The sequence below is a fragment of the Agelaius tricolor genome, unplaced genomic scaffold, assembly GCF_023055355.1.
Source record: "Agelaius tricolor isolate 1412-34295 unplaced genomic scaffold, bAgeTri1.0.p SCAF_78, whole genome shotgun sequence".
Lineage (NCBI taxonomy): Eukaryota > Metazoa > Chordata > Aves > Passeriformes > Icteridae > Agelaius > Agelaius tricolor.
This window is the reverse complement of record NW_027269338.1, coordinates 631,351-655,254: the sequence shown is the minus strand read 5'-3', so window position 1 is coordinate 655,254 and position 23,904 is coordinate 631,351. Positions and strand designations below refer to the sequence as shown.

The window sequence follows — 23,904 nt, the reverse complement described above, 5'->3', positions numbered from 1 at the left end:
AGCCCCTGATGGATGGATCTTCTCTGTGTCCCATTGTCCCCCCATGTCCCCTCAGCATCCTCTCAGTGTCACATCAGTGTCCTGCCGTCTTCCTCAGTGTTCCCCATGTCCCACAGTGGCCCCTCAGTTTCCCAGTGTCCCCCGGTGTTTCACACTAGTCCTGGTGGCCACTGCCTTCTCTGGACTCTCTGGTTAGGACCCTGGCACTGCTGGCAATGACCGTGGCAAACACAGGCTTCACAGTTGTCCCCCTGGACATGGCTTGGAACTCCTTTGATGACCAGCATCCAGGCTGCCGACACGCCATGACAGAGTTGTTGCCAGCCCTCAACCACTTTGAGTTCCAGCAGAATCCTCTGTTTGCCCAGACCTGGATGCTGGCTGCGGCCGAGTGGTGGAGGCGGGTCCACCTGTGACTCCTCTGTCCCCAGCCCAGGCCATTGCCCTCATGACCTACACAATGAAGGACGTGTACAAGGAGTTCAATGCCACCGTGCATGTGGCCGGGCACTCCCACCAGCAATACCGGGACAACTTCTGTAGCATTGTGCGCTACAGAATGCTACCAACAGCCCCTGGAGCTCTCCTGGTTTTGTCATCAGGAAGCGTGGAGGTGACAGGTGGCGTCTTCTCCACGATCTGAGGAAAATCAATAATGTCATTGGAGACATGGGTTGCATCCAGCCAGGGATGCCTTCCCCATCTGTGCTCCCACAAAATTGGAAATTGGCAGTTATTGACATCAAAGACTCTTTCTTTCACATTCCCCTTCACCCAGATGATGCGCCATGGTTTGCTGTCTCTGTGCCCCCCATCAACAGAGGAGCTCCCATGAAGCGCTACCACTGGTGCGTTCTTCCTCAGGGAATGAAGAACAGCCCCACTATCTGACAGTGGTGTGTTGCTAGGGTTCTGTCACCTGTGCGCGCAAGGGAGAAAAAATGCATAATATATCATTACATGGATGAGATCCTTGTTTGTGCCCCTGACGATGACACGCTTGCACGCACCTTAGAGGACACGATTACAGCCTTGTCAGTGGCAGGATTTGAGCTGCAAACAGAGAAAGTCCAACGCCTGCCACCTTGGAAGTATCTGGGCCTTGAGATCACCCACCGTTCCATTACACCCCAAAAAATCTTAATTCGCACTAACCCTAAAATCCTAAGAGACCTGCACCAGCTCTGTGGATCCCTAAACTGGATCGGCCCTGGTTAGGGCTCACCACAAGAGATTTATCCCCTCTATTCAACTTGTTAAAAGGCGGGGAGACCCTGGATTCCCCGAGGGCCCTGACTCCGGAGGCCAGGGCAGCACTCGAGAAGGTCCAGTCCACCATTGCAAGTCGACACGCCCACTGGTGCCGTGAGGATCTTCCCTTCAGCTTCATAATCCTGGGTAGGCCACCGCATCTTTAGGGGTTGATTTTTCAATGGGACACGGACCAAAAGGACCCCCTCTTAATCATAGAGTGGGTGTTCCTTGGTCACCAGCTGTCCAAGAGCATCACCAAGCCACAAGAGCTGATGGCCCAGCTGATCACGAGGGCTAGGGCTCGCCTGCGTGTTTTGGCAGGGTGCGATTTTGCATGCATTCACCTCCCTATCCAAACATGCATGGGAACGATATCTCTGGACACTGTGGAAAATTTATACCGGCCTAATGAGAATTTGCAGTTTGCCCTAGACAGCTACACTGGCCAAATTTCAATCGACCATCCAGGCCACAAATTGTTTAATGTTGAATTTAATTTAAGTCCAACAGAGGTTCAAAGTTGCCGCCCACTCAAAGCCCTGACAGTTTTTACAGATGCATCTGGAGGATCCCACAAGTCAGTGCTTACTTGGAAGGACCCTCAGACTCAGCAGTGGGAAGCCGATGTGCAGATTGTGGAGGGTTCTCTGCAAGTTGCTGAGTTAGATGCAGTCATCAGGGCCTTTGAGAAGTTTCCACAGCCTTTTAATCTAGTAACCGATTCGGCCTACAACAACACATTGGGTTCAAAGAAAGGCCACCTGTCCTTATTAGGGACCCAGACTCTGCAGAAATCCAGGGTCCATTCCAGCTTATCACTTGGGGTCATGGATATGCCTGCGTGTCCACGCCCTCAGGTGTCAGATGGGTCCCTGAGAAACTAATCAAGCCCTATACACCAACGGAGTCTGTTAGCGCGCCTCAAGCTGTAACCCCCCACGGCCAGGAGGACCCCAATGACCGTACGTTTGCACAGAATAGAAAACCTCGCAGGAGGGGAAGAGACTCCTGATATTACCTCTTTTATTCCCTTGCCTCTCCCTCAGAGAAATTCCGTTGTTATGTTTGTTTTAGTATTCATCATGTGTTCTGCTCTCATTTCATTTCAGGCGCCCACAATGCTCCTCGCGATTGTGGATGCTGTCCTGCATGAAGAGCAGAAGTTACTTTGCTGCCATTCGTTTCCTGCCATCCTTGTGCTTCGGTGTCTTGAAGCAAGTCATCACTGCCTCCACCACAAAGCCTTCCTCAGCATGCAAGATCGCCTTTGCTGCCGGTGTCACAAAGAGTGATAGAGAGTGGGAGAGCCAAAAGGCAGAGAGCACCAGAGTACAAAGGACTGGACTTCACACATTTTACAGCACCATCTCCAGGAACTGGACTCTGTGCCTTTTTACAGTGTCCCCCTCTCCTTTTTAAAACAAAAAAGGGGGAGATGTAACATTGTGTGTCCTGTACTGGTTTTATTGTGAAGTTGGTTATTTTTTATAAGTTAAGATTTTGGTTTGACCCTCAGTTCCCCCCATGTTCTCCCTCGTAATGGTTTGTTTCTCCCGCCAGTTACCTATCATTGTAACCAACCCCTTTTCATTTCAAGAAATTTCTATGTCAATCTTCCCTTACCTAACTGTCCTAGGGTGACGTTATGATGCTTGTATCCCCATTCATGTGTTCTGTTAATGTTGGATATTATGTTCTGTACCTTTAAGACCGGCTCTGAAGCGGGAAAGTTTTGTTTTGGTTTTCTTATCAGCCTGGCGGGACACAGAGACTGCAGCTTTGGCTTTTGCTGCTTTTGCTTTTTGCTTTTGCTCTCTCGCTCTTGCTCGCTTTGCTTCTGCTTGCTTTTGCTCTTTAGCTAATTCAGCTAAACTGTCCAATTTCTTCCTGGACAGTTTCTCCTTTCCTTTTTCTGATCACTTTGAACCTGCTCCGGACTGGGACCTGAGAAACACCAAGATCCTGCACCTTCTGGCCTGCAGCAGCAGCCCCAGCGCCGGAGGGACTGAGACCAGAGTGACCACCCCCAGGGAGACTTTCTGAATTTGTCATCTTTTTCAGAGTGGTGTCATCCGGTATTGTTCATTTTGTGTGCTGGGGGGTGCTGTGCTTGTTAAATAAACAGGTTCTTTCCACTCCTCTCCGAGAAATCCTTCCCGAACCGGCTGGGGGGAGGGGCTGTGTGGGTTTGCTAACTGGAGGAGCCCTAATTTGGAAATTCTCCTCCAAATTTGCCCTAAACCTCGACAAAATCTTGGTGCCCAACGCTGGGCTCGAGAGAGTGAGTGGAAAAACCCTGTTTTGTGGGTATTTTGGTTGCCATTACTCTCTGTTTGAAGCAGTTAATAGCCATGCTTTTTGAATTGATGATGAGTGTTGGGGTGAAGGCTTGCATGTGCTTCTGGTCCGTAGGGTTTTTCGAGATTTTAATACCTCTGTGGTCCCTAGGTTTATTTTCCTATCCTGACATAGTTCTAGTATTGTCCCTCATACGTAGTTTTTACAGCAGAGGGGCAGTGACCAGAATAGCTATCCTGCTGGGCTTGATGGCAATGATGTGCAAGAAGTTTATAAACATGTTGGGGTCTGCTCCAGGTATGAATGGTTCTTGGCTATGGTTATTCGTCCAGTTTGTTAGAGGAGGAGCAGCAGGGAATGAGGCTTTTCAGCCTTTGCTTTCCTTCTTCTCCTATGAATCGGTTGCATCAGTAGTAAAGGATGTTCAGTTTCCCCTGAATGTTAGAGAAACCATCTTTCTTGTATTCAATCTGGTAACCTTCCTCTATACAGTCTGCTGTCTCTCCAGAATGAGGGCTGAGATTTCTAGACGGGCTGATGAGACCCCTGACTTAGGAGTAGAGCCAGGGGTGAAACATCCTGAGTGGTGTGGGAAATGGGAGGAAATGGGCCACATCCTGAAGGAATTCTCCGACCCTATAGTCTGGGATTTTCCCCATAAACAAATTCAGACGCCAGCTGAGGGGGGAAATATCTGAAAGAGAAATACCAGGATGAGCCTAAGGAGAGAAAGGTCATTGCAGTGAGCTGGGCCCTGGCGTATGCTTATCGCACTCTGTTGGAGACTGTAGGACAGCAGACGGAGGCAGGGGGGCAGGGAGATAAATCAGCTATCCCAGTCACTCAGGCTGCCACCAACACCACAGGCTCAAAGCCAGCAGCCAAACCAGATAGTGAGCCTAAGCCAGCAGCTAAACCAATGGCTGTTGCTACCAGTACCAGAAGTGGGAAATGCACAGACAAGACCAATCGACCAGTGGATGATGATGATGATGATGATGCAGCAGAAGGAACCTCAATGCCTCCTGACATAAAATCAGGAGTCAAAGCAGCAGGTGCAAGACCAGATGCAAATATTGAGTCCTTTTCCCTGAAGGACCTTCGTGGCTTACGGAAGGATTACACCCGACGACCTGATGAATCCATAATTAGTTGGTTAGTCCGTCTCTGGGATGCTGCAGGCGAGGCTACAATTCTGGATGGCACAGAAGCGAGGCATTTGGGATCCCTATCACATGATCCTGTCATCGACCAAGGAATGATGAGGGGGGCAAACCCTCAGAGCCTCTGGGCACGGGTCTTGGAAAGTGTTGCACAAAGATACCTGTGTGCAGATGATCTTTATATGCAACAGACACAGTGGAAGACCATAGAGCAAGGGATCCAACGCCTGAGAGAGATGGCAGTGGCAGAGATTATCTTCTCAGATGATGTGACAACTAGGAACCCAGACTTGGTGCCATGCACGTCTGTGATGTGGCGGAAACTTGTGCGACTTGGGCCACACGAATATGCTTCTGCCCTAGCCATAATGAAGCGGGATGAGAGGGACGAGACTGTGCTGGATATGGCAAGGAAGCTCCGAGCATATGCAGATGCTGTGCATGGCCCAACACATGCCAGAATTGCAGCGGTAGAAACACGTCTGCAGAACTTAGAGGATAAGATAGAGGAGAATCATAAGAAGCTTAGAGAGGAGATTAAAGAAGACCTTCTCCAAATCTCAGCAGTACAGATCAGAGGTTCTGGTATCCAAGGCAGACGTTCCCCAGATGGCCAGAGAAGGTACACCCCACGAACAGAGCTGTGGTTCTACCTGCGTGACTGTGGAGAAAATATGAGGAGGTGGGATGGAAAACCTACTGCTGTTCTGGCACGACGGGTGCGTGAATTGAAGGAAGCCACCAGAAAGAAAGCAGCTCCAGTTGCCCGTAGCCGAACCGCCAGGTATGATGCTGATGATGCCACGTCTGATCCCCTTGAAGGAACATCTAAGACATATGCCCAGGGAAAGAAGGATAACCAGGCTTAGAGGGGCCCTGCCTCTAGCCAGGTAGAGGCCAGGGAAAATCGTGTTTTCTGGTCTGTGTGGATTCGTTGGCCTGGCACATCGGAACCACAAGAGTATAAAGCTTTGGTTGATACTGGCGCACAATGTACATTAATTCCGTCGAGACATGTGGGGACAGAGTCTGTTTCTATTGCTGGTGTGACAGGGGGATCCCAGGATTTCACTTTGGTGGAAGCTGATGTGAGCCTCACTGGGAATGAGTGGAAGAAACATCCTATTGTGACTGGCCCAGAGGCCCCATGTATTTTGGGCATAGACTACCTTCGAAGTGGGTATTTCAAAGACCCAAAAGGACTCAAGTGGGCATTTGGGATAGCTGCTGTAGAGACAGAGGGCATCCAGCAATTGAACACCTTGCCTGGGCTGTCTGAGAATCCATCTGCAGTAGGATGTCTGATGGGAGAAGATCAACGAGTGCCAATTGCCACCTCCATAGTGCATCGACGACAGTATAGAACTACTCGAGATGCTGTGATCCCCATCCATAAGATGATCCGAGAGCTGGAGAGCCAAGGGGTGGTCAGCAAGACCCACTCACCCTTCAACAGCCCCATTTGGCCTGTGCGAAAATCTGAAGGAGAATGGAGATTGACTGTGGACTACCGTGCATTGAATGAGGTGACTCCACCACTGAGTGCTGCCGTGCCAGACATATTAGAGCTCCAGTACGAGCTTGAGTCCAAGGCAGCGAGGTGGTACGCCACTATAGACATTGCCAATGCATTTTTCTCCATTCCTCTGGCAGCAGAATGCAGGCCTCAGTTTGCTTTCACGTGGAGGGGAGTGCAGTATACCTGGAACCGACTGCCCCAGGGGTGGAAGCACAGTCCTACCATCTGCCATGGACTGATCCAGACTGCACTAGAAAGGGGTGAGGCTCCAGAACATCTGCAATATATTGATGACATCATTGTGTGGGGGAACACAGCTGCAGAAGTGTTTGAGAAAGGAAAGGAAATCATCCAAATCCTCCTGGGAGCTGGTTTCGCCATTAAAAAGAGCAAAGTAAAGGGACCAGCTCGTGAGATTCAGTTCCTGGGAGTGAAGTGGCAAGATGGACAGGGTCAGATTCCTACAGACATCATCAACAAGATCACAGCAATGTCTCCACCCACCAATAAGAAAGAGACACAGGCTTTCCTAGGTGCCATAGGCTTTTGGAGGATGCACATTCCTGAGTATAGTCAGATCGTGAGCCCTCTTTACCTGGTCACCCGCAAGAAGAACACTTTCCACTGGGGCCCTGAGCAGCAACAGGCCTTTGTCCAGATCAAGCAGGAGATAGCTCATGCAGTAGCTCTTGGCCCAGTTAGGACAGGACCAGATGTGAAGAACATGCTCTACTCTGCAGCCGGGAACCATGGCTTGTCCTGGAGCCTTTGGCAGAAGGTGCCTGGGGAGACTCGGGGTCGACCACTGGGATTTTGGAGTCGAGGCTACAGAGGCTCTGAGGCCAACTACACTCCCACAGAGAAGGAAATCTTGGCTGCCTATGAAGGAGTCCAAGCTGCCTCAGAGGTGATTGGTACAGAAGCGCAACTCCTCCTGGCACCCCGATTACCAGTGCTGGGGTGGATGTTCAAAGGCAAGGTTCCTTCCACTCACCATGCCACCAGTGCCACATGGAGCAAGTGGATTGCTCTTATCACTCAGCGCGCCCATATAGGTAAACTAAATCGCCCTGGGATTTTGGAGGTAATTACAAATTGGCCCAAAGGTGAGAATTTTGGTGTCACAGATGAAGAACAAGAACCAGTGACACGGGCTGAAGAGGCTCCTCCATATAACCAACTGCCCCCAGAGGAAACACGCTATGCTCTTTTCACTGACGGTTCCTGTCGCATCTTAGGGATGAACCGGAAGTGGAAAGCAGCCGTATGGAGCCCCACACGACAGGTTGCACAAGCTACTGAAGGAGAAGGTGGATCAAGTCAACTTGCAGAACTCAAAGCCGTTCAACTGGCCCTGGACATTGCAGAAAGAGAGAAATGGCCAAAGCTCTACCTCTACACTGATTCATGGATGGTAGCCAATGCTCTGTGGGGATGGCTGGAGAGGTGGAAAAAGGCTAACTGGCAGCGTAGAGGAAAACCAATTTGGGCTGCTGATGAGTGGAAAGATATTGCTACCAGGGTAGGGAGGCTACCTGTGAAAGTCCGCCATGTAGATGCCCATGTCCCCAAGAGTAGAGCCAATGAGGAGCACCAAAACAATGAGCAGGTAGACCAGGCAGCAAGGATAGGGGTGTCAAAGATAGACCTAGATTGGGAACACAAAGGAGAGTTATTCCTAGCTCGATGGGCCCATGATGCCTCAGGCCATCAGGGCAGAGATGCCACCTATAAGTGGGCAAGAGACCGAGGGGTGGATTTAACCATGGACAGTATTTCACAGGTTATCCATGACTGTGAGACGTGTGCTGCCATCAAGCAGGCCAAGCGAGTGAAGCCCCTCTGGTACGGTGGGCGATGGTCCAAGTACAAGTATGGGGAGGCCTGGCAGATTGACTACATCACACTGCCCCAGACACGCCAGGGCAAGCGCTACGTGCTGACCATGGTGGAAGCCACCACTGGATGGTTGGAAACCTACCCTGTGTCTCATGCTACTGCCCGGAACACCATCCTGGGCCTGGAAAACCAAATCCTGTGGAGACATGGTACCCCTGAGAGGATTGAGTCAGACAATGGGACTCATTTCAAGAACAGCCTTATCAGCACCTGGGCTAGCGAACATGGCATTGAGTGGGTGTACCATATCCCCTACCATGCACCAGCTGCAGGCAAAGTGGAGAGGTACAATGGACTACTAAAAACCCAGCTAAAAGCTTTGGGTGGGGGATCTTTCAAAAATTGGGAGCAGCATTTAGCAAAGGCCACCTGGTTAGTCAACACCCGAGGTTCCACCAACCGAGCAGGTCCTGCCCAGTCTGAGTCCCTGAATGTAATAGATGGAGATAAAGTCCCAGTGGTACGTGTCAGAGGTTTGTTAGGGAAGAATGTGTGGGTCAATTCTGCCTTGAGTACAGACAAACCCATTCGTGGGGTTGTCTTTGCTCAGGGACCAGGTTGCACATGGTGGATAATGCAAAGAGATGGAACAACACGATGTGTACCACAGGGAGATCTGATTGTGGGGTGAGAAATAAATGCATGATGTGTGGTAGTATGTTGATGATATGGGGATAAGGGGTGGAATGTCCTAGGGTGACGTTATGATGCTTGTATCCCCATTCATGTGTTCTGTTAATGTTGGATATTATGTTCTGTACCTTTAAGACCGGCTCTGAAGCGGGAAAGTTTTGTTTTGGTTTTCTTATCAGCCTGGCGGGACACAGAGACTGCAGCTTTGGCTTTTGCTGCTTTTGCTTTTTGCTTTTGCTCTCTCGCTCTTGCTCGCTTTGCTTCTGCTTGCTTTTGCTCTTTAGCTAATTCAGCTAAACTGTCCAATTTCTTCCTGGACGGTTTCTCCTTTCCTTTTTCTGATCACTTTGAACCTGCTCCGGACTGGGACCTGAGAAACACCAAGATCCTGCACCTTCTGGCCTGCAGCAGCAGCCCCAGCGCCGGAGGGACTGAGACCAGAGTGACCACCCCCAGAGAGACTTTCTGAATTTGTCATCTTTTTCAGAGTGGTGTCATCCGGTATTGTTCATTTTGTGTGCTGGGGGGTGCTGTGCTTGTTAAATAAACAGGTTCTTTCCACTCCTCTCCGAGAAATCCTTCCCGAACTGGCTGGGGGGAGGGGCTGTGTGGGTTTGCTAACTGGAGGAGCCCTAATTTGGAAATTCTCCTCCAAATTTGCCCTAAACCTCGACACTAACATATGATTTGTCCCCTGAGCCTCTTCCCTCCCCTGGGCCATTCCTATTGGTTCACTTGTGTCCCTCGCTCCTCCCCTGGGCTTCGTTCATTGGTTCCCTCGTGTCTCCTCGTGTCACGCCCTTCCCCTTTATAAGCGGCTCCCCAACGGTTTTTCCCTGACACCGTTTTTGGCCTCGCCTGGGTCAATAAAGCGCCTTGGCATCCACACGCGTGTCCACTCCTTCCTTCCTTTGCCTCAGTGCTTCGCAGCCCTGCTCTCGCCTGCATCCCCACACTGCAGACGGAGCCACTACTCGGGGTTCTGGCAGAGAACCTGGGAGTGGCGGGATTCGTGCTCTCCAGCGGTCACTCCAGGAGCGGCTGGCCGGCACCCGTCAGCTCCAGTGGCCGCAGGATGAGACTGCAAACTTCCGCTTCAAAACACTGCATTTCCTGCTGACCCAGGCCCTGGTGACACTTGGGGACCACGATGTCACCATGTGTCTCTGGGGGTGCCTGGTGTCCGGTTCAAGGCGCGGTGTGGTGACACCATCCGGTTTGGTCGATTCACATCGACATCACTGCATAAACAGATCGCTCAGCAATTTGGGACAGACACGATGTTCCAGGTGCAGACATGTTACGGTGTGGATATCCAAGAATTTTCCTCCAGTCCTACTGAGGAGGAGGTGCTGATTCCACCCGTGGAGACCTTTCAGGTCACCGGTGTCACCCAGGAAGGAGAGAGGGCAGTGATCCAGCTCCGCTCCAGTGGGACCTTCAGCAGATACAGCTGCGAGTGGCTGTGACGTGACATCATGGGGAAAACCTGGAGGACAGGGACACCCACTGTGGGGATGGGGACACCCATGCTAAGGCACAGGGGACAATGACACCCACGGGTGATGGGGGACAGGGACACCCATGACATGGCACAGGAATGGGGACCCCCACATCTGGGAGGGGACAGACACACCCCTGCCCAGAGGATGCCAGGGACAGGGACGCTGAAATGGACAGAGATAGGAACCCTCCTCTGCTGTCTCTGTCCCTCCCCTCTGCAGACCAGCTCTGTAGGGACCGGCCCTGTGAGCTGGTCATGAGTGGGCTGGGATCCTCCTGACCCCCCCTGAACCTCTCCCACTCCCTTGACACCCCTCATGGCTCCCCCTATCTCCTCCTGACACCTGTCAGCCCTAAAGCTCAATCTGAGCCTCCTGAAACCCTTTATTGCTCCCTATATTACCCCACTGCCCCCCTGACACCCCATCATCCCTAAAGCCCCCATGGCCCCTTGACCATCAATCTCCCTCCAGCCACTGCTCACCCCCAATGCTCCCACTGCCCGTGGCCCCCATCTTTACTCACCCTGTGTGATGGCCCCCTCTGAACCCCTGACAGCTCCCATGGCTTTCCTGAGCACCCTGATCCCCACCACCACGGTATTCCACCCCACCTGAACTCCCCTCACACCCCCCCCCCCCGTGCCCCTGTAATCCCTGACCCCTCTCTGACCCGCCTCACCCTCTTCAACCCCATCGATCACTCATTCTCCTCTTTTTCCCTCCCAGGTGGGAGCATCCCCAGGGCCCCCTCCCACCTCAGAGGGCTCCTCCTGGCCACTACAGCCCCGGCTGGATTGTCTGAGCCACAAGGCAATGAAGGTCACCGTGGTCTCCACAATCACCAAAGCCACCGTGATCCCCCAGGGAAAAGAGGCAAGCAAGGCTACCAAGGCCACCACTGCCATTTTCCCTGAGCAGAAAAAAGGGAAAAAAGAGGAAGAGGAGAGAAAAAGAAAATTCTACCTACTCCTCACCCCCTAACATTTCATTAACTTCCCTTTACTTCTTTGAAAATTCATTGATTCATGCCCAAATCCTGAGAATTCCCACATATTCAGCACTTAAACCAAACCAAACTCTATTTCCGCATCCCAATTAATTTAACCTAGAAAGGAATAAGAGGAATGTTTCTTTACAAATAGATTGTGTGAATCTGGTGGTAGATAGGGCCTGGGACTTGTAGAGAAGGAAGTGATCGGAGAAACTATCAGTTTCAGAAAATGTTCCTCATTGACATGGACTGCTGCTCAGCAAGGTCCTACCAAATTCCTGAATTTCAAGAAGAAGAACAAAGACTTAACAGGCTTATGAATATTAATTACCCTGCCCAGGGTAAAGTTAAAGCTCATTTTAATGGTCATGTGTATGTGTGGCAGAAGGACGGGGTGTGTAGCAAGGGGGACGTGCAGTGGCTGGATTGGGAAGTCTGCACCTTCCAAATACCTCTGCCAATGGGGAAAGGGAGTGGGAGATATGGGTGGGAAATTGGGGTAAAAAGGAGGCTGCATCGTCCAGCAACTTGTGACACCCCGTGGGGAAATTCCCCACGGCCTCTTCCTTTGATCACGAATATAATTACAGGGCACTTCTGTCTCCTTTCTGCAAGGAAACCTCTGGCAAGGTGAATTTTTCTGACCAAAAGGTAGATAGAGGAAATGTTCCATTGTATCCTGAGCTATATGCTCAGCTGAAGCCAGAGTCTCATCCACAAAATGGCGGCTCTGTCCTTTATCCCCCCGGTGTTGCATCAGCCAAATACATATTTATAAGTCATATTTATAAGTCATACATATTCAAACATTTTCCTTCTAAATCCCTGGCCCCTCCAACAGTCTACCAGCTGACTCTTCCTTGCTGTCCATTGGTGGAGACCTTCCTGCAGTGTGGTTGGAGGTGAGATGTTGCCGTGCCACTCCTCCGCAGCAACAGGCATTCCCCATTCCCAACTGCCCCGTGCAAGGGGCACGGGTACATGTCCCTGACAATCCTGACAACCACAGCTGTCCTGCAGCAACAATATGGGTGGGGGAAAGGGGGCGATGGGAAGAACAAAGGATGTCGAAACAACAAACTAAAATCACATAACCATACATCCACAAAACTTCTCTTAACATAAACACAATATTCATCCCTTAACGTTGAGAGCCAATCATCATCTTACCTGTCTGTCCCAAAGCTGTGGCTGCCCCACTCCTGGAACAGTTCAAGGCCAGGCTGGGCAGTGCCATGAACAGCCTGGCCAAGGGGAAGATGTCCCTGCCCATGGCAGGGCTGGCACCGGACGGGCTTTAAGGTCGCTCCAGCCCAAACCATTGCAGAGCCCCCGGGGCCGGGATGGGGCGGGGCGGGGCTCGGCAGCGCCAGCAGCTCGTGCTGCCGCCTGCTGTTGGCACCCGGAACTGCAGCTGGGGGCGGCGCATGCGCAGTGACGCTGATTTCCCGCGCTCGCTGCTGCCCTCCAGTGGACAATTCCTGAACCACAACTGCCAGAATCCCCAAATCCCAGCATGGGTCAGGCTGGAAGGACCCAGAGTGGGCACCTGGCCCAACCTCCCAGCTCAGGCAGTGTCATCCCTGAGACCTGGATTGGGTCCAGAGCAGCCCAGGACAGGACACAGCACTGGGCAGATCTGGTCACAGCACTGCCAGATCAGGACACAGCACTCCTGATGTGCCTCAATGGGAAGGGCAGAGGGGTACAAACACTGCCCTTCCTCCTTGGAAATACTCTGGGCCCTGCTCTTCATGATACACCCTGGATCCCTCCAGGCCGCAGGCCACATGGCCAGCTTCATCGGTCACCCACCAGCACCCCCAGGTCCTTCCCCACAGCTGCTCCAGCAGGACCCTCTGGGCCTGGACTACCACTGGCGACTGTCCCTTCCCAGGGGGCAGGACCTGCCCTTCTCCTCTTGAACCTCCCAATTTCCAGCCTTTAAGGTCCCCCTGAAGTGCAGGATGTGGCAGGATGCTCTGCCTGGAATGCGCCCCAGGGACAATGCCCCATTTGTGGCCATCAGGGCTGAGCTGAGAGGGGTCTGCTGCTGATTTTTTTGCTGAATTGGGCTAAAACCAGCCCAAATCATGAACCCCAAACTGACAAGTGAGGATGAAAGACCAGAGCTGGGCCTGGCCATCTATCAACTGACCCTGGGAACGTCCAGTCCCCTCTCAGACAGAGATTCCTCTCCCCGGTTCCTGCTGGAAATGAAATGTGTGTGAGGTTCCTCCCTTGGGAGGGAGTGCTCCTGAGGGATCCTCCTTGAGGCAGAGAGAAAGAGACGTTCCCAGGAGTGTTGGTGTGAGGACTGACATTGAGCCCTGCTTAGGAATTGTCACTTTATTCTGGCTTTGTCAGATTTATTTAATGGAATTGTTTTGATAGAATTATTTAATAGAATTTCTTTGCACAATGATACTGGTGGCCACAGTGGCTACAGTGGCTGTTGTAACTTTGTGGTGACTCCGGGTCTCTTGGTGATCATGGTGGTCACAGAAGCCTTGTTGATTTTTGTGACCATGAGGCCAGAGTGGCTGTGGTGGCCACAGTGCTTCAATGACAATGGTGGCCACAGTGACCTTATGGTGGCAACAGCTGCCAAGGTGGCCAGAGTGGCTGTGGTGGCCTTGGTAGCCTTGGTGGCCTCGTTTCTCCAGAGGTCATGGTGGTATTGGTGATTGTGGTGGCCACAGGGATGACAGTGACCTTGGTTGCCATGGCGGCCATGCTTGCCACAGTGACCACAGCGACCTTGGAGACCACAGTGGCCTCGTGGCTCAGAGGATCCCAGTGGCCACTGCCAGGGCTGTGGTGGCCAGGAGGAGTCCTCCCACATGGAAGGGAGCCCTGGGGGCGCTCCCACCTGGCAGACAAAGAGACGGACGTCAGGGGGATCATATGGGGGGAGTGAGGGGGTGGGGGAGGACCATAATGGGGGGTTAGGGGTGACAGGAGAGATGGGGGCCATGAGGTGTCAGGTGACAGGGTGTTGCGGGGGGGCACAGGGGGGCACGAGGCCCGGGGAGGGCAGAGGGGTCATGGTGGTCATAGGGGTGACAGGGATCAGGGGGAGTCAGGAGGTGCCATGGCAGGTGACAGCTGGGGACAGGGGTTCAGGAAGGGCCATGAGGGCTCCCAGCCCACCCACGTCCAGCACACAGGGCCCAGCCCCACAGCACTGCCTTTGGTGGGGAGGGACAGGATCAGAATGGGGACATCCCTGTCCCTGTGGTCCCCTGGCTGGGCTGTCCTGTCCTGACCCTGTCTCCTCCCAGATGGGGGGGTCCCCATCCCGGTGCCCTGTCATGGCCATTCCTGTCCCCGTGCCCACAATGGGTGTCCCGAGATTGGCATCCCCAGCATGGGCTGTCCCTGTCCCCAAACTCTCAGTCAGTGTCCCCACCCTCTGTGCCCTGTCATGGGTATTCCCTGTCCACAGTGGCCCTCCCCAGCACTGGGTGACGCTGTCCCCCCATGCCCAGTGAGTGTCATTGTCCCCTGTGCCTTATCCTGGTGTCCCCATGGCCACAGTGGGTGCCCCCAGCACTTGGTTTCTCACCACATCCAGAGAGTGTCCCCAGCACTGGCTTTCCCTCTCCTTCTGCCCAGCATGGGCTGTCCTTGTCCCCGCAGCCACAGTGGGTGCCCATGTCCCTGCCCCATCCCCAGTGGGTGTCCCCATCGCCCCAGGCTCTCACCTGTGGCGTCACCTTGCAGCCACTCGCAGTTGTATTTGCTGAAGGTCCCATTGGAGCTGAGCTGAATCCACGTGCTTTCTCCTTCCTGGCTGACTTTGATGACCTCGAAGGTCTCAAAGGGTGGGATCAGCACCTCCTTCTCACTAGTATAGTTGGAGAATTCCCAGATTTCTGCACCGTGGCACGTGTACACCTGGAACATCGTGTCTCTCCCAAATTGCTGGGAGGCTGTTTCATTCTGTGACGCCGACATGAATCGACTGAACCGCACGATGTCACCGGACACTGCCTGGAACCTGACCCCACACAACCCCCGGTACACGTTCTGACACTTTGGACCCCGAGTGACCCTCAGTGTCGCCAGGGCCTGGGTCAGCAGGAAATGCAGAGTTTTGAAGTGGAAGTTGTCCCGGTATTCCTGCCTGGAGCGCCCGGCCGTGCGCACGGCTCGGTTGAACTCTTTGTACAGTTCATTCACTGTGTAGGCCATGAGGGCGATGGCCTGGGCTGGGGATGACAGAGGGGACACAGGGGACCCCCGACTCTGCCATGTGGCTCTGGCCTTAGTCCAGGCCTTGGCAAAGAGAGGGTTCTGCTCAAACTCGGAGCGGTTGAGGGCTGGCAACGCCTCAGTCATTGCAGGGCCGCAGCCCTGGTACTGGTCATCAAAGGAGTCCGGGGCCATGTCCAGGGTCACCACCTTGATGCCCGTGGTGGCCACGGCCATTGCCAGCAGTGCCAGGGTCTGAGCCAGGACGGCCATGGAGGGGAGAGGCCACAGGGACCAGTGTGGACACTGGAGGACACAGAGGGGACACAGGGGAGACACAGGGGAGACACAGGGAAGGTTCATCAGTGAGGGACTGGGGAGGGGAGTGGGGTCAGCCCAGGGGGAAGGGAGGCACTCCTGGCCAGCAGAGCCCTGGGCATGTCTGGGCTCCTTCATCCCAAATCCTGGGGTTACTTATCCCTCCCCAATGTCCCCCAGCCCCAGGAACCCCAATCCCACAGTACCGTGTCCTCCTGGCCCCCCAGAAGCCCAATCCTACTCCCATGAAAACAAGTCCCCTCAAATCCTGGGGTCACTCCCTGAGCCCCCCGGTGTCCCCCTCGGCTCATCCCCAGACCCCACTCCTACACCCATTCCCCAGTTCCATTGGTGTCACCCCAGGACATCAACCCAAATCCAGGCATCACCCTCTGCCCCCACAGTGTCTCCCATCCTCCCCATCACCCCAGTCCCACTCTCACCATCCCGTGTCCCCCCTCATTTTCCCCCAGAGCCCCCCATTACCCCAATCCCAGACCTGTGACTCCCCCAGTGTCCCCCCAGCACCGCAATCCCAATCCCTCAGTCCCGTGTCCCCCCAAGAGTCCCCCTGGAGTCCCCCCAGTCCTGATACCAAAATCAGCCGGAGTGAGCTCCCTGATGGAACTGGAGGTAGCATAAAAACTGAATTCTTTATCAGCTCAGACTCACAGTGGATCTGTCCTGATCCTGCAGGTCAGGGGGGACTTTGCCACAGGGTCTTTATCCACCACAATTGCAAATATTCGTTATAATGTGTCCCTCACCTAGTACAGAAACTGTACATTTCCTAGCAATAATTTGCATGGCTCCACCTCTTTCTTGAAATCCTTTTATGGTCCTGGAGAGTCGTAAAAATGACTTTTCTCAGTGTGGTTTTCACTGAGTGCCCCAGTGTGACCTCAGCTAGAACTTTAACTTTCGGCAGACACTGCTCCTTCTGTGTTACAGAATTTGGCAAAAAACCATTACTGGAGTGCCCTTTCTCTCTTTCTCCACAGGTTACAGCAACCTTTGCCCTGCTGCAAACACTTTTACATCCTTTTATTGTTTTTTGCTTGTTCATCTTTAAGCCCTATCCAGCACCTTCAGGAGAACTCAAACTTTCTATTCTCTCTCTTATTGTTCACCCTCCAGGACCCCAATCCCACAGTCCCACGTTGCCCCAGTTTCCCCCAGTCCCACTCCCCACTGCTCACTGAGTTGCTGTCACACCTCAGATACCACTTGGGCTCCCCTATCAGATGCCATCCCTGCAGGCACCTTGAGCCTGGGGATGATCTCTGGGGGGAGTGCCTGGGTGACTTCCCTGGCCTTGCTGGTTTGGCAGGAGAAGCTCTGGACCTCCAAGAAGGGATCCACCAACACCAGGAGATACCTGAGCCCATGTTGGCGTGGTAGCTCAGAAAGTCCATTTCCCGATAATCCCCAGGAGTCTTTCCTCTTTCAGTGATGCCTGGAGGTGATGGTTTTGAATACAAAGGAACCTCTCGTGCTGCTTTAGTGCAAGTCTATTTCCCACAGGGATTTGTCAGTCCCCAGGCTGGTGTGCCCTGGGTTGTAGAACGGCCACGCCTTGGGGCAGCTCAGCTCAGCCCAGGCACCCAGGCACTCCCCCAAGAGATCATCCCCACGCTCAAGGTGCCCACAGGCATGTCTGTTGAGGGATTTTTGCAGGAAAATGGACACAGTGCCCAAGCAGCCTTTAAGGGGCTGAGCAGAATTTCTCATTGTCTCCGATAGCTCAAAAACAGGAAGAGCCTACTCAGGAGAAAAACGAGTCCAGGATGTGGGGCGGGCTAAGAAGACAGAGCAAAAACCACAGCAGAGCGCCTGAAGGGAAAACAATAAACCACAATGAGATGCATGAAGAAAGAAGACTGAACAATGAGCTGAAGGCTTGAGACGCGTGCACAGCCAGGCTAAACCAATCATGTATTAGCCTGAGGCGCGTGAACAGTAGAACAAAGCATAAATACATTTTGTTCTTGTAATAAATTTGACTTCACTTGGTCATATTGATCATGGCGTGATGTCCCATTGCTGATCCTCCGCAGATGGCATCTGATAGGGGACCCCAAGTGGTATCTGAGGTGTGGCTGCAACTCAGTGAGCACTGGGGAGTGGGACTGGGGGAAACTGGGGGGACATGGGACGGTGGGATTGGGGTCATGGGGACTGAGCAATAAGAGAGAGAATAGAAAGTTTTACATCCCTTAATGGTGCTGGGTACAGCTTAAAGTTGAACAGGTAAAAACACAGCGGGGAAAAGGTGGCTGTAACCTGTGGAGAAAGAGATAAAGGGAACTGCAGTGAGGGGTTTTTGGCAAGTTCTGTAACACAGAAAGAGCAGTGCCTGCCCAAAGCAAAAGTTTGAGGCAAGGTCACGTGGGATTCTGGGGCACACAGTGAAAACAAACTCTGACAGCCCATTTTTATGACTCTGTAGCACAATAAAAATTATTTCCTAAAAGAGGTAGAGCCATGCAGATTATTTATGGGAAAAGTGCTGTTTCTGTATTAGGTAGGAGACACATTTTCATGAATATTTGTAATTGTGGTGGATAAAGACCCTGTGCCAAAGCCCCCCCTGAGCTGCAGGACCAGGATTGATCTGCTGTGAGTCCGAGCTGATCAAGAATTCCGGCTTTCTGATACCTGCAGTTCCATCAGGGAGTTTCACTCTGTCTGATTTCAGTATCAGGGGCTGGGGACCCTTGTGGGGGAACATGGGACAGCGGGATTGGGGTCTGGGGGGGCACTGGGGGTGTCACAGAACAGGGACTGGGGTGGTCTGGGGGCCAGCGATGGGAGACACAGGACCATGGGAGTGGCAGTGGGGTGATGGGGGACGCTTGGGGGGCCCATGGGACTGGATCGGGGTCCAGGGGTCACTGGGGAGGTCATGGGACTGAGAGTGGGCTTGGGGTAAGGGGGGAAGGGGACAGGGACAGTGGGACCCATTGGGGACCCCAAACCTTGGGCCAGGGTCCTGGGGGACATGGGGCCACTGGGAGGGGTACAAGGGATTGGGAGAGGGATTGGGGTAATGGAAACACTGGGAAACACCGGGAGGGGGGACACAGAACTGTGGGAGTGGGATTGAGAGTCTGGGGGTCACACGGGTTACTGGGGGGGGCCAGGAAATGACCCCAGGATTTGAGTCAGGGTCCTGAGGGTGGCTGACAAGACACCTTGAGGGGGGATATAGGACTGTGGGACTGGGATTGGGAGTTGGGGGGTCTGGGGGACACTGGGGCATCCAGGAGTGACCCCTGGATTTGGGATCAGATTCCAGGACATGTCCAGGGGTCATGTCCAGCTCCTTTAATGCCTCTCCTGCAGAGCGCCTTATTTCCTAAAATAGGCAATCCCTGGAGTTTTTGTTAGAGGGAAATCAAAGCTTTATTTTTCAAACCTCGATCTACAAAAAGGTGCTGGAGAAATGTTCCTCCCTTTTTCCTCATTCACTGCAGACCCTGAGAAAGGACCTGGAGGGGCTGGAGCATGACGAGGGAAGGGAGGGAGCTGGGGAAGGGTCTGGAGCAGCAGGAAGGGCAGAGGGAGCTGGCAGGGGCTGTTCAGTGCAATTTAAAAAGGATTAATAATCAGTTTGGGGCCTGTTCCAAAGTTCCTGATTTGAGGTAATGCAACAGAAGAAGCATTGGGAGGAAAAAAAGAAAAACAAAGAGCAGGAATAAAAATAAAATAGAGAAAAGGGGACAGAGGTAGCACCACCCATTTTTTTTATTAAAACCCCTGATGTTTCGCTCAGGAAACTCTTTTTCCTTTCAAATCAGGGGTTTTCCCTCTTTGCCCGCTCATCTCCTGGAGTTGCAGGTCAGGAATTGTCCACCGGAGGGCAGCAGCGAGCACAGGAAATCTGCGTCACTGCGCATGCGCCGCCCCCAGCTGCAGTTCTGGGTGCCAACAGCAGGCGGCAGCACGAGCTGCTGGAGCTGCCGAGCGCCCGCCCCGCCCCATCCCGGCCCCGGGGGCTCTGCAATGGTTTGGGCTGGAGCGACCTTAAAGCCCGTCCGGTGCCAGCCCTGCCATGGGCAGGGACATCTTCCCCTGGGCCAGGCTGCTCCAGGCACCGCCCAACGTGGCCTTGAACACGGCCAGGGATGGGGCAGCCACAGCTTCCCTGGGACAGAAGGAGAGCATCGGTATGGATCTGGTCCATAAATGTATTTGATGGGTCCTTGTGACAAGAGTTCCAAACCCTCAGTGCTCCCACTGCCAGAAGGGTTTGGTTGCTTCCTTGCTTGGGTCCTCCAGGTCCCGGACAGGCGGTTTGGGGTCAGTGGCCCGGCCCTGACGGGCGAGCAGGACAGGCTGTCCCGTGCTGGTGTGAGCAGCACTGCCCGGTGGGTGCACTGTTTCTCCCGTGCTTACCCCCTGCATTTTTGGGATGTTTTCCCTAAACACCAGAGCCTCCTTTGACATGGCCCCAAACAGAGCTGCTCAGTGATTTGTGCAGCTACCCCTGAAAGCTGCCAAAGACGGCATCAAAACTGCTGAGGCACAGCATCCCAAAATCCCTGCATCCCTATGTCCCAGCTGCTGTAGACACAGCATCCCAAGATCCTTGCATCCCCAAATCCTAGTTGCTGTAGGCACAGCATCCCCAAATCCCAGCACCCCAAAATCTCTGCATCCCAAAATCCCAACTGCTGTAGCACAGCATCGTCAAATGCCTGCATCCCAAAATCCCAGCATCCCAAATCCCTGCATCTCAAAATTCCAGCATATCCAAATCCCAGCATCCCAAAACACCACCTGCTGTAGACACAGCATCCCCAAACCCTGCATCCCAAATCCCAGCTGCTGTAGCACAGCATTCCAAAATCCCTACATCCCCAAATCCTAACTGCTGTAGGCACAGCATCCCAAACCCCTATATCCCAAAATCCCAACTGCTGTAGATACAGCATCCCAAAATCCCTGCATCCCAAAATCCCAGCATACCCAAATTGCAGCACCCCAAACCCCAGCTGCTGTAGCACAGCATCCCCAAATCCCAGCACCCCAAAATCCCAGCATCCCAAATCCCTGCATCCCTAAATCCCAGCATACCCAAATCCCTGCATCCCAAACCCCAGCTGCTGTAGCACAGCATTCCCAAATCCCTGCATCCCCAAATCCCAGCATCCCCAAATCCCTGCATCTCTAAATCCCAGCATCCCCAAATCCCTGCATCCCCCAAATCCCTGCATCCCCAAATCCCTGCATCCCCAAACCCCAGGTGCTGTAGCACAGCATCCCCAAATCCCTGCATCCCAAAATCCCAGCATCCCCAAATCCCTGCATCCCTAAATCCCAGCATCCCCAAATCCCTGCATCTCAAAATTCCAGCATATCCAAATCCCTGCATCCCTAAATCCCAGCATCCCCAAATCTCTGCATCCCTAAATCCCAGCATACCCAAATCCCTGCATCCCAAACCCCAGCTGCTGTAGCACAGCATCCCCAAATCCCCACATCCCAAAATCCCAGCATCCCCCAAATCCCTGCATCCCAAATCCCAGCTGCTGCAGACACAGCATCCCATCCTCCCAACATCCCAGCTGCTGTAGGCAGCAACCCCCGGAGGGAGGCCGGGCTCGGAATTCCCGAATTCCCGGCTGCAGTTCCCTGGAGATCATCCTCCTTAGATCTGCATTTCTGGAGTACCAGGATCATTTCCTCCAGCTGGGTCCCAGTCCTGTGGGATTCCTGAGCACAGGCTCAGCTCTCTGGATCGGGGCTCCCTCCCAGCACCCCCAGTTCCCCCAGTGCCAGCACAGGAGCCCCCAGGGGTGACTCCCCCTCCCCAGGGTCCCCCTTGGCTCCATCCCAACCCCCTGGAGCCCATCCTGGAGGGAAAGGGCCCCTCCTGCCCCCCAGGGAACTGACCCCGGTGTGCCTGAGGGAGCTGGGGCTGGGCAGGGGCACTCACAGCACCTCCTGAGGGCAGCCCTGCTCCCCCGGGTGCCAGAGCAGTGCCAGCCCTGTGCCAGCATGGGCCAAGGAGGTGCCAAACTGGGCTGAGGAGGTGCCAGTGTAGTGCCAGCCCAGGGTGAGCTGGTGCCAGCCCTGTGCCAGAGCAGTGCCAGCCCCGTGCCAGGCAGGCCAAGGTGGTGCCAGCCCTGTCACACACACACACAGGTGACACCGGCTTTCTCTGCGTTTTTATCTCAACTCCCCAGACACCAGATCCCTGTGCCCGCCCTGGAATGTCCTGGAATGTCCTTTACACACGGCTACAAAAACCCCGGGAGGCAGAGGGGCAGGGCAGAAACCCCAGGAGCTCGGCCAATTCCTGGGATCAGAGCTGGGCTGATTCCCTGGATCCAAGCTTGGCCAATTCCTTGGAACAGAGCTGGGCTGATTCCCTGGATCCAAGCTTGGCCAATTCCTTGGACAGAGCTGGGCTGATTCCCTGGATCCAAGCTTGGCCAATTCCTTGGACAGAGCTGGGCTGATTCCTTGGATCAAAGCTTGGTCAAGCCCTGGGATCAGATCTGGGCTGATTCCCTGGATCCAAGCTTGGCCAATTCCCTGGATCTGAGCTCAACCAGGCTCTGGGATCACAGATAAACCAATTCCCAGAGGCCAAGCTCAGCCAAGCCCTGGGAACAGAGTTGGGCCCATTCCCCAGATCAAGGCTCTGGGATCAGAGCTGGGGCTCTTCCCAGACCCAGGATCAGAGCTGGGCCTATTCCCAGACCCAGGATCAGAGCTGGGCCCATCCCCAGACCCAAGCCCATCCCAGCCCCAGGATCAGGTCCAGGCCCATCCCCAGCCCCAGGATCAGATCCAGGCCCAGTCCCAGCCCCAGGATCAGGTCCAGGCCCAGCCCCAGGCCCAGGATCAGGTCCAGGCCCATCCCCAGGCCCAGGATCAGGTCCAGACCCATCCCCAGCCCCAGGATCAGGTCCAGGCCCAGCCCCAGGATCAGGTCCAGTCCCAGCCCCAGGATCAGGTCCAGGCCGATCCCCAGGCCCAGTCCCAGCCCCAGGATCAGGTCCAGGCCCAGCCCCAGGCCCATCCCCAGCCCCGGGGTGCAGTTCATGCCGAGAGGTCGCTGTTGTCGAACCTCTCCTGGTCGTAGACCTCGGCCACCACCTTCCTGCCCGCGAACCAGCGCCCGTTGAGCGCCTGGATGGCCTTGTGAGTCTCTGAGGCCATGGAGAACTCCACAAAGATCTTGACGATGATCTCGGCGTCCTCCTCCTCGCCCTGCTTCTCCTGGTAGATGATGACCCTGTTCACAGCCCCGAACTTGCCGCACTCCTCCGTCACCTCTCCCTCCAGGTCGTCGTCGATGTCCTTGGGATCCACCATGTTCCGCAGCACCATCACCGTGGACTGCAGGGAGGGAGGAGAGGAGGGGGTGAGGGCTGGAGACGCGCATGGGGCACAGCCCAGCACCAAAACCCCAAACCCCAAACCCCACTGCGGGCACTGCAGCCATGATATTTTGTGAAAAATCCTTTTGCTAGAATGAGAAGCTGAGAGGCCTCAGAAATGAAATGTAAACAATAATTATCTGCTGCTGTGGAATGCAACAGGTGAATCTGGGATTGGTCTCAGGTGCAGCTCTGATTGGTCTCGTGTGGTTGTTTTTAATTAATGGCCAATCACAGTCCAGCTGTCTCAGACTCTCTGGCCAGTCACAAGATTTTATTATCATTCCTTTCCTATTCCTTTCAAGCCTTCTGATGAAATCCTTTCTTCTGTTCATTTAGTATAGTTTTAATGTAATATATATCATAAAATAATAAATCAGCCTTCTGAAAACATGGAGTCAAGATTCTCATCTCTTCCCTCATCCTGGGACCCCTGTGAACACTGGCACACAGGCACCCTCCAGGGGGCTGCTGGCTCAGCCTCTCAGGGATAATCACTGAGTTCCTATTGCTGCCTGGCAACCCGATGAAGGAGGAATGATGAGGAGGACTTCATCTTACTAGAAGGCTAATTAATTACTTTATTATACTGTACTACATTCCATGTAAAGTGAATCTGCCAAGCACTCACTCTGCACACAACTGCTCTCTCTGCACTCATCTCCTGACCCTCCCTTGTGACTATCCAGACAGTCCAGGACACACACACACACCTGGGGCTGATAGGCCAAGG

General features: G+C 53.7%; 2 protein-coding genes and 1 long non-coding RNA gene across 8 annotated transcripts in view; 1 reads left to right on the top strand and 2 right to left on the bottom strand.

Moving 5' to 3' along the window:
• The first annotated feature begins 1,325 nt into the window (after positions 1 to 1,325).
• Positions 1,326 to 9,330, top strand: LOC139585446 (uncharacterized). Its single transcript, XR_011677084.1, has 3 exons — positions 1,326 to 1,398; positions 2,364 to 3,329; positions 8,946 to 9,330. It is a non-coding gene; the product is annotated as an uncharacterized lncRNA (long non-coding RNA).
• Positions 9,331 to 13,596: 4,266 nt separating this feature from the next.
• On the bottom strand, positions 13,597 to 16,984 carry LOC139585440 (erythroblast NAD(P)(+)--arginine ADP-ribosyltransferase-like). 3 transcript variants are annotated; one of them, XM_071418200.1, is made up of 3 exons: positions 14,970 to 15,836; positions 14,023 to 14,134; positions 13,597 to 13,977 (listed from the first exon to the last, which is right to left on the bottom strand). In XM_071418200.1, the coding sequence occupies exons 1-2, from the start codon at positions 15,820 to 15,822 to the stop codon at positions 14,049 to 14,051; spliced, it is 939 nt and encodes a 312-aa protein (XP_071274301.1). In that variant the 5' UTR covers positions 15,823 to 15,836; the 3' UTR covers positions 13,597 to 13,977; positions 14,023 to 14,048. The 3 variants fall into 3 exon arrangements, with proteins under 3 accessions (XP_071274301.1, XP_071274300.1, XP_071274302.1); XM_071418199.1 differs by having other exon boundaries at positions 13,597 to 14,134; XM_071418201.1 differs by lacking the exons at positions 13,597 to 13,977; positions 14,023 to 14,134 and adding an exon at positions 16,450 to 16,984 and having other exon boundaries at positions 14,168 to 15,765.
• A 4,954-nt stretch (positions 16,985 to 21,938) lies between these two features.
• Positions 21,939 to 23,904, bottom strand: part of LOC139585437 (poly(U)-binding-splicing factor PUF60) — a 27,159-nt gene continuing 25,193 nt past the window's right edge. For 3 of the 4 annotated variants that reach the window (XM_071418192.1, XM_071418193.1, XM_071418195.1), the window contains one exon: positions 21,939 to 23,130. In XM_071418192.1, coding sequence (XP_071274293.1) covers positions 22,831 to 23,130 — 300 coding nt within the window. In that variant the 3' untranslated portion in view covers positions 21,939 to 22,830. The remainder of the gene's footprint in view (positions 23,131 to 23,904) is intronic. The other variant, XR_011677077.1, reaches the window with a different exon arrangement.

Bases quoted from the DNA above. Each gene is read 5' to 3' on its own strand.
- LOC139585440 (XM_071418199.1), bottom strand. From the start codon at position 15,822: ATGAACCTTCCCTGTGTCTCCCCTGTGTCTCCCCTGTGTCCCCTCTGT. The intron at 14,135-14,969 runs GTGAGAGCCTGG...TTTGTCTGCCAG, and splicing joins GCTGCAAGGTGACGCCACAG to GTGGGAGCGCCCCCAGGGCT.